General features: G+C 41.2%; 1 protein-coding gene across 5 annotated transcripts in view; it reads left to right on the forward strand.

Moving 5' to 3' along the window:
• LOC137257791 (docking protein 4-like) overlaps positions 1–14,258 on the forward strand; it is a 37,192-nt gene extending 22,934 nt beyond the window's left edge. The window contains exons 4-14 of one of the 5 annotated variants that reach the window (XM_067795229.1): positions 294–350; positions 659–845; positions 2,250–2,362; positions 2,922–2,960; positions 3,099–3,257; positions 5,724–5,810; positions 7,459–7,533; positions 8,243–8,296; positions 9,480–9,495; positions 12,830–12,871; positions 13,366–13,416. In XM_067795229.1, coding sequence (XP_067651330.1) covers positions 294–350; positions 659–845; positions 2,250–2,362; positions 2,922–2,960; positions 3,099–3,257; positions 5,724–5,810; positions 7,459–7,533; positions 8,243–8,296; positions 9,480–9,495; position 12,830 — 788 coding nt within the window. In that variant the 3' untranslated portion in view covers positions 12,831–12,871; positions 13,366–13,416. Of the gene's footprint in view, positions 1–293; positions 351–658; positions 846–2,249; positions 2,363–2,921; positions 2,961–3,098; positions 3,258–5,723; positions 5,811–7,458; positions 7,534–8,242; positions 8,307–9,479; positions 9,496–12,829; positions 13,129–13,365 lie in introns of those variants that run through there. The other 4 variants (XM_067795228.1, XM_067795231.1, XM_067795230.1 and 1 more) reach the window with 4 other exon arrangements.
• The last annotated feature ends 351 nt before the right edge of the window (positions 14,259–14,609 follow it).

Genomic DNA, 14,609 nt, shown 5'->3' on the forward strand with positions numbered 1-14,609 from the left:
TATCCTCTTTAGAAACAATATTTTCCGAAACGAAACTGGTAATGAATTTTATATGTGCATAAATGTTTCAACAATTCGTCTAAGTTACAGCTTAATTTCAGGAGCAACAATCTTGGGCAAAATGTATTGACAGAAAGTGCTCATAACTTTCTCAGCAAGTGTCTGGTGTGAGGTTGTACTTCATTTAGTACTTGGTTTGGTCATTTGTGTCTTATACAAATATTGGCTTTATGTTAAAGGGTTGTGCGTCATTGCAGGTCTTGTATTTATGGTATTGGTGAATATATTCACAGAAGCAGGTGCTGAAGAATGGTTCGTGTGTCTACAGAAAGCAATCAGTACAAAAATTGGTAAGTTTCTGAAAACTAACGACCCAAGGAATACAAACCTTCATATTTGCTTTCATCCCTAGTAGACTGCATACAGTTTATCATCCAGATCTTGTTCGGGTTGTTAGAGGTTGCCTTATCATCATCATCATCATCATCATCATCATCATCATCCTCACAACCACCACCAACAACAACACAATAACCATCATCACCTTCGTCGTCGACTCCTTGTTGTTAACGACGTCGTCCTCAATATTAGCATTATCCTAACCTTTATCCGTAGTTTGTGACTCATCACTCACATCATCATCACAATTTTTTTACAGATATATTCCCAGCAAATATAATCAGTGCCCAGCACACCACATTCAAGGGCGAGGTCAGTCTTTACATCGCAGATGGTCATCTGACAATTATTCAAGAGGATGAAATCCTGTCAAAAATACCCTTGACGACGATCCGCAAATACAAGCAAGAAGAAAGAGATTTGGTATTCTGGATTGAAACTGGGAGGTGGGTATGTTTGAAGTGTAGGAGAAAACACGCCTCCGAGGTTTTGGTAGACAAAGTAAAACCGGAGTGGGAGGGATTTCCCGACCCCGATGGTTTTGCACTGTCTAACAGAAATCTTTGTCGGCCCGGTGGCCGTGCGGTACATCGTCTGCCTACGGATGTGACATTTATGGTTCCAATCCCGCTTCGGAAAACATTTGTGTCCTGAGTTTAACCTTGAACGATATTCTTCAATTGATTTCAAACACTCATGTATCATTTGAATGTTGATGTTCATATAAAATTAGGAAAAGTAAAACCTGGGAAGCGGTCTTACTAACGAAAAGTAAAATCTGTCCCTCCAAAACAAAAACCTAAAATGCGGTCATTCTGGGAAAACAAGCGATGACCTAATATATAGTGAGTAGCACACTTTAGGTTTACATGAAGTTGACAGATCTCTTCGAAGAGTATTAATACCCTGAACTGCCTCTTTGCACTATGTGCTGTGTATGACGCTCACAAGAAGTCAGTTGTTCACCAGGTGCTTTGGCGGCAAAACGTGCAAGCTGATGGGCGAATTATTTTTTTCACAATAAATTAAATTACATTACCTGTTGCTGTAGCCACATATTGTTTGTTTCAACAATGATATATGGAGACTTAGTTGAGGTGAATCTAGGTACATAATGAATATGGATGAGGTGGGGTGAAGTCAGGTGTTTGTTGTTTAATGACGTAGTCCGCAATATTGCAGCTAGATGATGGTGGTTCGTCAAAAAATATATATACAGGACTACACATTCCTGTGATCAACAGCATGAGCGTCGATTTACGCAACTGGGTTACGATGACATGTGTCAACCAGGTCAGTGAGTCTGACCACCCCATCAAGTTAGTCGTCTGTTTCGACATGCATGGGTTTGCTGAAGACCAATTCTACAAACCGAAACATGAGTGTCAATAACAGCCACACCCCACACCCCACACCCCCCCTAAAGAATTGAAACGAATTACAGCAAATTTGAAAGAATTGTATCTCAAATATAACCAAACGTAGCCCACTCCAGGAACAATTGCAACGATGTCGGTAGTTAAGCGATAATAACAGAAACACAACGCCCCTATTGGAAGCAGTGTCGGTGATACTCGAAACATTAACATTGATTAACCAATTCATGCAATGTCCTATTTTTTCAGCGCATTTTCTCGTATGAAAGTTACAAGAGAAACCAACTCCTTGTTTCAAAGGAAAATATTATTTACAAATTAATATTAATTTCGAAGTTAAAAAAGCTTATATTCTATATTTTATGTCGAAATTTAAGCAGCATGTCGTCGAGGGGTCGGAGTTTGGTGTTGTTACCGTAGACTGTAATATAATAACACCTCGAGGTAATAGCAAACCTGTGTATGTTTCATCAGGAGCAGTCCGGTCGGGGAAGGCTTCATCACGTGTCAGTCAGCCCATGCCTACAACATCCTAACCCAACTGGACGACCAGGCCAGGAGGTTGAACTCAACCCTGTCCAGCTCTGGTAGGTGGTCCCGTGGAGATCCGGGATAGGATAGTTCTTAAGCAGCTAATGCTTGCCACAAATGGCGACTATGCTTGACGTAAGAGGCGACTAACGTGATCGGGTGGTCAGGCTCGCTGACTTGGTTGACACGTCATCGGTTCCCAGATCGATGCTCATGTTGTTGATCACTTGATTGTCTGGTTCAGACTCGATTATTTACGGAACGCCCCCATTTAGCTGGAATATTGCTGAGTGTGGCGTAAAACTAAACTCACTCACTCTTGTAATGGTCCATCGTTAATGTTTGTTGAGCATGCACGGTTGTGATTGACACGGTGTGGAGCCAGGCAGGGTGTGAGTGAAATCAGGGTGTAGAGTCACTCGGTGGAATCAGTCAGGGTGTGGAGTCAGCCAGAGGGTGGAGCAAGGTTGTGGAGTCAGTCAGGGTGTGGAGTCAGAAGGTGATATCAGGGTGTGGAGTCAGAAGGTGATATCAGGGTGTGGAGTCAGAGAGTGGAGGTAGGATGTGCAGTCAGGGTGTGGACGAAGCTAAGCTGTTTCGACGTTGTTTTTTCAGGTGGCAGTGATCCAACTGCGAACTCCCTCTACTCTCCAGGTTCGTATATGTAATATTTTAGAAAGAAATGAAAATAGAATTACTTGTATTTGTTTAAAAAAAAACTAAAATGCCAATGAAGCCTTCTTTACTTAAAATCTGTGTTCACATCCACGAACAATTGAATTTCATTTGTAGATCCCTGTCAACCGCCAAGCCATCCCCGACCGCGGTATATGTCCGAACCGTGTGTGCAGCCATATTTGCCGGACAGAAAGATGGCTTCATTGACGAGAAATTACTCCACCAACAGCCGCCCGAATCTTCCTCGGAGGACAAGTTCCGGCAGCTCAAGTGGTAAGCAATTCTGATTGTAACAATGGGGATTCAGCATTTTACAGAAAATATATTGTCACGTATGATTTTGCAGTGGTGGTTGCCTTTTCGAACTCAGTTATGTCCGGAGTAGCAGGGTTCCGAATTCAAGGTCGCGATCCACAAAGGGTTCGTAACGTTACGACCTGTCGTTCCGGACTAACGGGGTTTTCGGACTCGGATATTTCTGGGGTGATGGGAGGTTTTTTTACTCAGATATTTCTGGGGAATTGGAGGTTATTTTACTCAGATATTTCTGGGGGTAATAGTAGGTTTGTTTACTCAGATATTTCTGGGGCAATGGGTTTGCCGAACGCAGATATTTCTGGGGTAATAGGGCTGCAGAACTCAAACACTTCGGGTAACGGGTTATTTTACTCAGATATTTCTCGGGTAATGTGGTTGCCGAACTCAGATATTTTTCGGATAATGTTTTTACTTGGATATTTCTGGGGTAACGGGTTTTCCGAACTGAGATATTTATGGGGTGATGGGGTTTTCGAACTCAGATATTTCTGTGGTAATGGAGTTTTCGGACTCAGATATTTCTGTGGTAATGGAGTTTTCGGACTCAGATATTTCTGTGGTAATGGAGTTTTCGGACACGGATATTTCTGTGGTAATGGAGTTTTCGGACACGGATATTTCTGTGGTAATGGAGTTTTCGGACACGGATATTTCTGTGGTAATGGAGTTTTCGGACACGGATATTTCTGTGGTAATGGAGTTTTCGGACACGGATATTTCTGTGGTAATGGAGTTTTCGGACTCAGATATTTCTGTGGTAATGGAGTTTTCGGGCACGGATATTTCTGTGGTAATGGAGTTTTCGGACTCAGATATTTCTGTGGTAATGGAGTTTTCGGACTCAGATATTTCTGTGGTAATGGAGTTTTCGGACACGGATATTTCTGTGGTAATGGAGTTTTCGGACTCAGATATTTCTGTGGTAATGGAGTTTTCGGACACGGATATTTCTGTGGTAATGGAGTTTTCGGACTCAGATATTTCTGTGGTAATGGAGTTTTCGGACTCAGATATTTCTGTGGTAATGGAGTTTTCGGACACGGATATTTCTGTGGTAATGGAGTTTTCGGACACGGATATTTCTGTGGTAATGGAGTTTTCGGACTCAGATATTTATGGGGTGATGGGGTTTTCGAACTCAGATATTTCTGTGGTAATGGAGTTTTCGGACACGGATATTTCTGTGGTAATGGAGTTTTCGGACACGGATATTCGATGTGGACTGGCGGTGTTTCAGATAGGTCAGATAGGCGTTGAGTAACGGGTTGCCTGGATTCAAATAGGTCCAAGGTAACAGGGTTTTCACTCATAGTATGTTGAATAAGGAAAATTGTATAATGATACACATTATGTGAAAAACATACATTGAACTACCCGAGATTTCGCTATGGTGTCAAGGATATCTGGATTCTGTTTGGTATGGTCTGAATGAATTTCTGACCTTCGTTGACCACGGTGTAAGAGGGTTTACCGAACTGTTATATCAGGGTTAAACCACCAGGGAAAGTTATGGTCATTGTTCTTGGAAGCGTTGTTTTAGCATAATCAGTTAACTGACCTTGGGCACTTATTTCTGTTTGCAAAAATTAAATTTGCACTTATTTTGATAATCTTCATCATGCCTAATATATTGCAATCGAGTTAAATTTTTGTAAGCCTCGCAATCACCTCACAACAGCAAAGCCCTTGCAGAGTTTATTGAAAGAGCTACATTGTAAGGGTGATTAACCTATACACAACGAAGTTCATAGAAGATCCGGAGTCAGCAGATGTCGCTAAAATTGCAGGAATCATGAGAAAGGTTTTCTGGACAACACAGCCGCGAGTAAACAACAACCAAAGTACAAAAATAATAAATGATACTTGATGTTTTACATGTCTGGGGCCCGTTTCACAAACCTCTCGTATACCTAAAATTTCGTAACTTTTCTCGAAGCATCCGTTCCTCTTATGTTACTGTAAAGGAGGTGAGTGAGTGAGTTTAGTTTTACGCCTCACTCAGCAATATTCCAACTAGAGGTCTGTAAATAATCGAGTATGGACCAGGCAATCCAGTGATTAACAACATGAACATCAATCTGTGCAATTGGGAACCGATGACATGTGGCAACCAAGTCAGCGGGCCCGACCACCCGATCCCGTTAGTCGCCTCTTACGACAAGCTTAGTGGCCTTTCGTGTCAAGCATGGGTTGCTGAAGGCCTATTCTATCCAGGGACCTTCACGGGTACAGTACAAGAGGCACGAATGCTACGAGAAAAGACTTACGAGAGCTTTATGAAACGGTCCCCTGAACGACAGTAAAATCTAATGTTTTCTAGATGTTGAGGAAAGATGTCTGACAATGTCCTATGGCATCTCTAAATAAGCACAACTCCCAATGTTTACTAAAATGAATCAAAACAAAGTGTTATTATCCTAGGCTTGGTTCGCCCTGAGAGTCGTCGGCCGTCGGAGCCTGCCCTGACTCAACAAAGCGCAAACCCGTATTTACCCATGAATAACCCAGGTAGGTTAACTCCTTCGCCAAGGTTATATTGTGTTATACCATCCGTTTGATATTGTAGCTTTGATGGTTGGCGTCTCGATTGGTTCTGGGGTTTTGAAGGCAGGCTTGATATTTTGTCAACTGCAAATGCCACACCACACCAGATATTAAATATTGCCCCAAGTATTTTGTTAAATGCATACATATTCCGTAATTCGATCATTCGTTTGCTTATGATAAGTATATATTTTTCTGAAGCCTGATTAACATTTCAAAGCCTTTCTCTTTGAATTAGTACGGAATGGTAGGCCAGTTATTTGCGTGATACACTGGATCATCACAAGAAACCCAGAAACATACGTTGAGATTTTCAACATAATTTAGTAAGGAAAACAAATAATACCGTCGTATGATGATGACCCGAAATTTGCAGTCAAAAGTTGTGTCCCTTAGAATCAATGCTTATGTTGCGATTCGCCCTGAATATATTCCTAAGTACTATATTCAAGTTAGAGAGGTTTCATCAAAATGGTAAAGTTAAATAGAACGAAATACAGTTCACAGTGGAGATATAATAGACACAATATATAAATGGAAAATCTTAAATTGTGCATCTGTACTCCTACAATGAGAATGTATTCATGGATCAGTCATCTGTTCTTCATCTTGTATCCTTGGACCAATCATCTCTTCTCCACCTCCTGTCCTTGTACCAGCCATCTGCTCTTCACCTTCAAGTTGTATCCTTGGAGCAGTCATCTGTTCATCACATTATATTATTCGATCAATCACTCGTTATTCACCTTCTGTAACTGACCTGTTCGTCACTTTGTATCTTTAGACAAATCATCTCTTCTCCACCTTGTATCCTTGAACCAATCATCTGCTCCTCACCGTGTATCCTGAATCAGTCATCTCTTCTCCATCTTGTACCCTTGGACCAATCATCCCTTCTCCACCCTCTATCCTTCGACCAACTGTCTGCTCCTCACCATGTATCCTGAATCAGTCATCTCTTCTCCACCTTGTATCCTTGAACCAATCATCTGCTCCTCACCATGTATCCTAGGTCTGTTCGTTACATTATATTCTTGGATCAATCACTCGTTATTTACCATCTACCATTGGACAAATCATATGCTCTCCACTTTGTATCCTTGTAACAAACATCTCTTCTCCACCTTGTATCCTTGGACCAATCATCTGTCCTTCACCCTGTATCCTTGGACCAGTCATGTGTTCTTCACCGTCTATCCTTTACCAATCATGTGTTCTTCCCCTTGCATCCTTGGACCAACCATCTGTTCTTCACCTTGTATCCTTGGACCAATCGTCAGTTCCTCACATTGCATCCTTGGGCCAACCATCTCTTCTTCACCTTGTATCCTTGGACCAATCGTCAGTTCCTCACATTGTATCCTTGGGCCAATCATTTGTTCTCCACCTTGTATCTTTGGATCAATAACTCGTTATCCACCTCCAATCAGTGGACCATGGTTCCTCATATCTGACGTCATGCCACCCTTGACTATTACGGCGTCAAACTAAACTCACTCAGTCACTCCAGAATAGAATTTGACTCAGGAACAGACTTTATCCTAAACAATGCACAACATCCTGCGCGACTGAATCAAAGGAACCATTCAAACGTTACATTGTTTCATTGCAGTGATCAGGGGCCCACCGCCCCCTCTCCGTCCCCCCGTCGATGACCCGATGCCCTACACCGATATGGCCAGAGAAGGTAAGTCTGACAGCGTATATAGTACAATATCCCTATTGATAGCTTTGCTATCTGATGTCACCCCGTGTCATCCACAGTCTTTCGTGTCTTGGTGAGGATTCAAAACGACAAAATATTGTTTTTGAGATGACCATCACGACATATCAATTGTGAAGTATTTTGAGTCGGGGGTCATCTCAAAATTATATTTATATTTAATAAATCCTTCATCCTCACAAAGACACCGGATCAGTGGTGCCATTCCGATTCCACGTTTTAACACCAGTAAACCCATTGGCACTTACCTCCTGTTCTTGGCATATTTGAGGTTGAGCTTCCGTAAGATGAGGACACGCTTACCACGAACACATGACGTCATCACGTCGTATTTGAATCGGTCCGAATTATTCAGGGGGCGGATCCAGAGATGGCCTAGTCCTTGAATCTCTCTCTCTCTCTCTCTCTCTCTCTCTCACACACACACACACACACACGCGCGCGCGCGCACACACGAAAAAAAATGAATTATGAGCGCCCCCTTTCTCCAAAATCCGCGAGGAAAACGTATCGACAGAACCTTGAGAATGACACATTTTCAGTAGTTGATTTTGGTTTGAAAAGAGCAGGCATTGTGTACCAGACACTTTAAACTAAATACCTAAGTCGTGATTACGGAATGTTTGTTTTAAGAATGTTTACACGTATTTTTCTTTTATTATTTGACCTTTAGCAGACTACCTGAGCCCGATACCATCAAGTCAGGACCACAGGTCACCCGACTCAGGTGAGCTATAGTAAACATCAGAATGTCATGGATGTCAGAATTATTAGGAAGAACGTGCATTTGCATTGATGTACACGTCGTATCAATGAAAACGTAAGCAGTGGAATGATGTCATAGGGATGCGCCTCCAAGCTGCTTGATGTTGCCTGGTGGTTGTGGTAATAGTGTGGTGCTACGGTTTAAGGACAATATAGGCCAAGAAAAGACCTATTTGCGCCCAGAACTGACGTTTTATAGCTACGCCTGGGTTGTTTCCCTTGGTGATCCCAGAGATGTTCGATATGGGATAGTTCAGGAGAACGCGTTATCATGCCAATACGTCAAAAGAAATGGCGGTTCCAGAAGTATGTCATTGCCTTACTGCCATAGAGTAGCCTATGGTTAGAGCGTTCTCTCGTCACTCAGGAGACCCGGGTTCAAATCCCCACATGAGCACAATGTGTGAGACCCATTTCTGGTGTCTCTTGCCGTGCTATTGCTGGAATATTGCTAAAAGTGGCGTACAACCGTACTCACTCACTGTTGTTTTAGGAAACAGCGGAATAGCCACCGGCTATGAATATGTGACACGTTTGATGGATAACAACTTCTTTTTATTCTCTTTACGTTTCAGAACTAAATATGGGCTCCGTTCCGCAAAGCGATCGTAACGCTATGTTGATTGTAAATCTTGTACTGTCGTAGCTCTACGATTTCTTTGAGGAACGGGGTCCTGGCACGTTCATCAGATGAAGGAGCAGGGATTAGTTATCAAACGTCGTAAAAGGGACAAAAACAAGTTATTATCCATCAAACGTGTCATATATTCATGTTTATCACCCTAAAGTGTGTTCCACAGGAGATATCGCCTGCGTGAGATCAGACAAGAGATATCGTTTTGACACTAGATTTTGTACAATGCCCTAGCAATGCTATGACGTCATGAGCGTTATGACATCACTGCACTGCAAATCTAACTACTGTGCTCAGAGATGTACATTTTTCATGATTTTGGATGTTAAATATATAGAATCTCATCCTCGTGACTACTGTTATCAATTATATCAACACTCTTTTGATAGAGGTAAAAAACTGTTACTTTACCAACTCGTGTTGATATATTTGATATCGATAGACACGTGTGTGAGATTCTCCATTTATCTAACTTCTAAATGCCTAAACGCAAACTTTCCATTAAATTTAGGTCCGATAGCGGAGTAGTATGTATATTTTCTCTTTTGCATGTTTACTTTTGAGAAATACTGCACAAAGCGCACATTACCATTGTCTAACTAAAGGTTCCGCTCTGCCCGTGTATATTACCCAAGTTGACCAACTACCTCAAACTACCGTGGAAAGGCAACAGTTAAACAGAACGCTACCCATGAAGATGTGTGTGCGTGTGTGTGTGTGTGTGTGTATGTGTGTGTGTGTGTGTGAGAGAGAGAGAGAGAGAGAGAGAGAGAGAGAGAGAGAAAGAGAGGCGACTAGCGGGATCAGGTGGTCGGCCTCGATGAACTGGTTGACACATCATCGTATCCCGATTTCGTGGATCGATGCTCATGACGCTGATCACTGGATTGTCTGGCCCAGATTCGATTATTTACAGACCACCATATAGCTGGAATGTGTCTGTGTGTGGAGTCAAACTACAAACATCATAGTATGCAGCATGTAGTTGGGGGAAATTCCTGGGGAACGCAAAAAAAAACTATGATAGTGAATGTATAATATTATATGTGCTCATAACATGTCGGCATGGCAATGATGACGTCATTGCTGCTTGAATAGAATTCCCACGCTTCATAATTATCTAAACTGCACAATGCCCGTTCGCTTCCCTCCAGGGCAATATTTTTTTCCTGTTTGAAGATCGCATGGTTTGTCCACTTAATAAGTCTACAGACAATTATAGGACTGCAGAAATATCATTATCAAGTCTATACGGTCAATAAAGGTATTTAATTCATGCGTGGTTTAATGTTAAGACCCAATGACTCATTTATTCAGTGCTAACAGGTTATATTCAGGGTCAGGGTGACCCCAACTAGCCTTTGCCTGTTGTAAGAGGCGCCCAAAATACCAGACACTCGGGTGACTGCAAGTCGTCGTAACCGCATGCCATGTGCTCATGATATCAACACCGTGTTCGGTGATCCAGATAACTCGCAGTCAGTGGTCGCACAGCTAGAATATTGATTGTATATTGCCTTAACTACCTTAACTGCCTTAACTATCAGTATCCAGGATTCTTTCGAATCTGTCCAAACACAAGCAAACTGTAGCGATAATGCGCGGCGCAGCATAGAGAAAATGACTAGTCTTCTCTACACGCGCAACCCCATTTGCGCTACAGTTTGCCTGTGGTCCAAACAAAACTGATTACTTTGCACATTACCTTACCCAAGCATATCAAGAACAAACGTATGGGCATTTCTTGTGTACGTCCTATGTACATCAAACTGTATGACCATATCCGATCCATTCACCCCACCAATCCGCACGCTGACTTAATTTAATTCAACCGCTGCATGTAAAAACCCTTCATATTATTTCAAACATATTTTCAAAATATTTTATCTGTGTGAACCAACTGTCCCTTGCTGTTTATCAAAGGAATTGTGAACAAACCTTCTCGTAGATAGTCCTTATGGAGATAATCAAGATTGTTAACAGTTACATAGGGTATATGTTTTAGTTGCTGAACGTTTGTAACTTTGCTAACAATTGCAAATAAGAAAGAAATATAGTTTACTTTATTGATAACAATTTCTTTAGTATTGTAGGATGAGACTTTTCGGTATAGATTCTTGTACCATTGTCATGCAAGAGCTTTGACACTCTATCCTGACAACGGTATAAGAATCTTTATCTTATCTCACACATAAATATCGCTTTCTGATTGGCTGAGCGCTTTTCTATTATTTTCAATGTACCCCGCTTACATGCGAGTAACATTTATATGTAGCCCGAATGCTGAACTCATTTGGTACTTCGTGGTAGTAATTATTTATCTCGAATAACATTCCATGACGTATGATGTACGGAAATTACCGATGTTTTGCAATATACATCGTTGGAAGGGAGGTAACTCTACATCAGTTATATTTTTCTTGTCATTACTTTCTTATTACTCACGAACTTATAAAATGCCAATCAAGCAGATCAAGGAGTTACGTGTCTGTATTGAACACTTCATAAAAGATGGAAGCTGCTACTTTTAAGTGGTAAACACAATCTGTTTATTGGTAGTTTTACAGCATGAGATCCATGATAGCATTACTAATGGTACATTTTAGACAAGGTGGCAGAAATGAGTATATTACATTAGCTTATGACTGATTGGATATATTTGATACTAAATTCACAGGACATGGTTGGAAAGATGCTTGTTTGTTAGTTTTTGCATCAAGGATAAATGTCACGATGTACAGACTATATTTTCAGAAATGTCTGCCTGTTCATCTTTGGTTTGTGTATTATAAGATCTAAGGGACATTTGTATAGAGTAATACCTGTTAAATGTAGAACTGAAAAGGCACGAAGCCCCAACGCAGAATTACTTGTTTGGGATTGATCTTCCTATTTATAAGTACCCGTGAAGATCAGGGTTAAAACTGATCTTCATTAACCCATGCTTGTCGTAAGTGGCGACTGACGAGATCGAGTGGTCAGACTCGCTGACTTGGTTGAGACAGGTTATCAGTTCCCAATTGCCTGGACCTAAGTCGATTATTTACAGACTGCCGTCATATAGCTGGAATATTGATGAGTGCAGCGGAAAACTAAATTCACCTACTATGTTCAAACATACCGGAAAACGTGACCGTGCTTCGTGCCAGGCTCAGTAGTGTTGTTTAAATTAGACATAAACTGAGGGTTCTGCATTCTCTTCCCACAGTGGTTACTTGTCACATCTTCCCACGTAACCTCTAATACGACCCTTTCGCGGTGCGAGTATTCAAGACTCGTGGAGGCAATCAGATTTAGTTGTGCAATCAGCGACCTTGTTTCAAAAGTGATCGTTCGCAAGATCTCGGTAGTTTCCGGATGCATCGTGAAAACTAGAACCTCTTCCCGAGCGCGATACTCAAATGTTTCTTCTAGACAGAACTCAGTCATGTCGTATTTGTTTCTCCACATTGCTGTCATTTGGCAAGTTGAATCTAGGTCGATGTAATACGTGTTCTGATTGGACAGAAAAAAGGGAGATAAATCTGCTGCCATTTTTTGCCTCTAGGGGATTTTATGAGAACCGCGAAATAAGGCCGTATTAGAACAGAGGTTCGTAGGAAGATATGACAAGTATCCTCTGTGGGAATAGAATGAGGGTTCTGCTGTGTATTTCCCTAGTTAGAGAATTGGCTAATGACTCGATACACTATGTAATGGGCAGATGTACGGTGTATGAAGTCCACTTAAGATGTTGTATGAAGTCCACTTAAGATGTTGCAGTGTAGTAAGACGGTCGTCGTATTTCTAAATGTGGCGTAAAACACTACCAACTCAGTCACTGATGTCATGTCACGTACAACTTCCTTTTTGTATTTTCAGATAAACCACATGAGAAAACAAACGAAGAGTGGGATTACTTGTGTAAGACCGATTGTAAAGCAGGTGCCATTGGACGTATGCCACTGCGAAACACTGTTGTGTCGAACCTACGGTTATTTCGAAGTGAAAACTTGGTCCCATCGTATTATCTGTTCAACCGTAGTCGATGGGGTCCAAACTCGGATAATTCGAAGTATTTACGTACTTAGTTTCAACTTCGACACAATGTCAAATTTTGAAGAATATTATCAGACTTTTGTGTCGGTTTTTCTGCATAATTATCGGGGCAGCCTCGTGAGTAAAGCGTTCGCTCGTCATGCCGGAGTCCCGGGTTCATTTCCCCACACTGGGACAATGAAACCCATTTGTGGAGACCTCCACCATGGTATTTGCTGGAATATTCCACACAATACTGTGCGTGACCCGGTAGTGACAATTACGAAACGCGGCGTAAAACTATACTCGCTCACTCCCAGATTACAGCTCTCACCAACGTATTCTCCACCTTATTCATTAAACCATATCTCTCCTTTCAGCCCCACTTCATCCAGATCATCATCGGTACTGGATGAAAAATAAGCTGTCGTGACCACTCGTTCGTTTCCGGATTTTGCCGAAATGAGATCCTTTGAAGTACGAGGTCTTTGACACACGTTATGGAGTTCTGGTCTGGACAGTTGACACTTGATGCTGCTACTGGTTCACTATACTGCTTCATTTATCTTTCTGTGTAGTGTCGAAACACTGACAGTTTCTTCTGTCACTCAAGGCAGTATATTATAGCAATATTTAGACTGCATTCGTCTTGAATTCAGGATTAGCTATGGTGTGGTGGAAAGAAACTCGACACATCGGCTGGAATTTGTGTATAGCTGGTCTTCAAACCACTACCATGATATAAGTGAGGAAAATGAACTCTGCAAATGTTTGTCTAAATATCTTCCAAGTATTTAATCCCTGTCCGACTGAGTTTAAAGGAAGAGGGAAATTTGTATTGAACATGTAACAAAGATTTGATGAAGAAATTATATTTAAATACTGTAAGCAAACATACACACAGGACCAAATAAATTAGGGATATTGGTATTTTTAGGATGGATATTTTATTCGTGTGTTTTTATCAGTGATGTCTAGAAACTATTTAAGGAAGAACATATACGCAACACAACAGCCCATGCAGGTGAAATCAACCAAACGATCGCGAAGACACTTGTATTGTTCGGAATGTTTAGGTTGAAGTTTGGAACCCTGTCAGGAGGCCAGCATGCACAGGTCGATGTTCGTAGCCTGAAATCAGGATAGGTTCTGTACACATGCTTATATGCCTTATTTGCAAACACCTGTCACATTTGCTCAGTACCCTTTCATATACTCATATAAATCTACATGCTTGTATATGGATGCATAATAATATAAACACTTGTACATACCCTCTATTGTTGTTGTATTTTACCCGCAAGACAAGAAAGCCAAGGTATCAATTTAGTTGTCTAATTTTTGCGTTTATTTACAGATCGACGTCATGTAACTGGATTTTTTTAAAAAACGCGTTAAGAAAAACAAAGCAAAACGAAAACACATACAAATTACTTCGTCGAAGTCAAAACCTGAGGAGCCGGAACTGAATTAATCCAGGAAACTTTAAAGGTCACATGCAACGTAAAACACAACTTTGCAGATTCTGATTCACTTACCGAAACAAATCATCAAAAATGCCAATTCAGCCTACAAAGTTAACAAAAAACGTGATAAAAAAAACCCCCACAATATCTCATAACGC

This window comes from Haliotis asinina, chromosome 12 (genome assembly GCF_037392515.1).
Source record: "Haliotis asinina isolate JCU_RB_2024 chromosome 12, JCU_Hal_asi_v2, whole genome shotgun sequence".
Taxonomy (NCBI): domain Eukaryota; kingdom Metazoa; phylum Mollusca; class Gastropoda; order Lepetellida; family Haliotidae; genus Haliotis; species Haliotis asinina.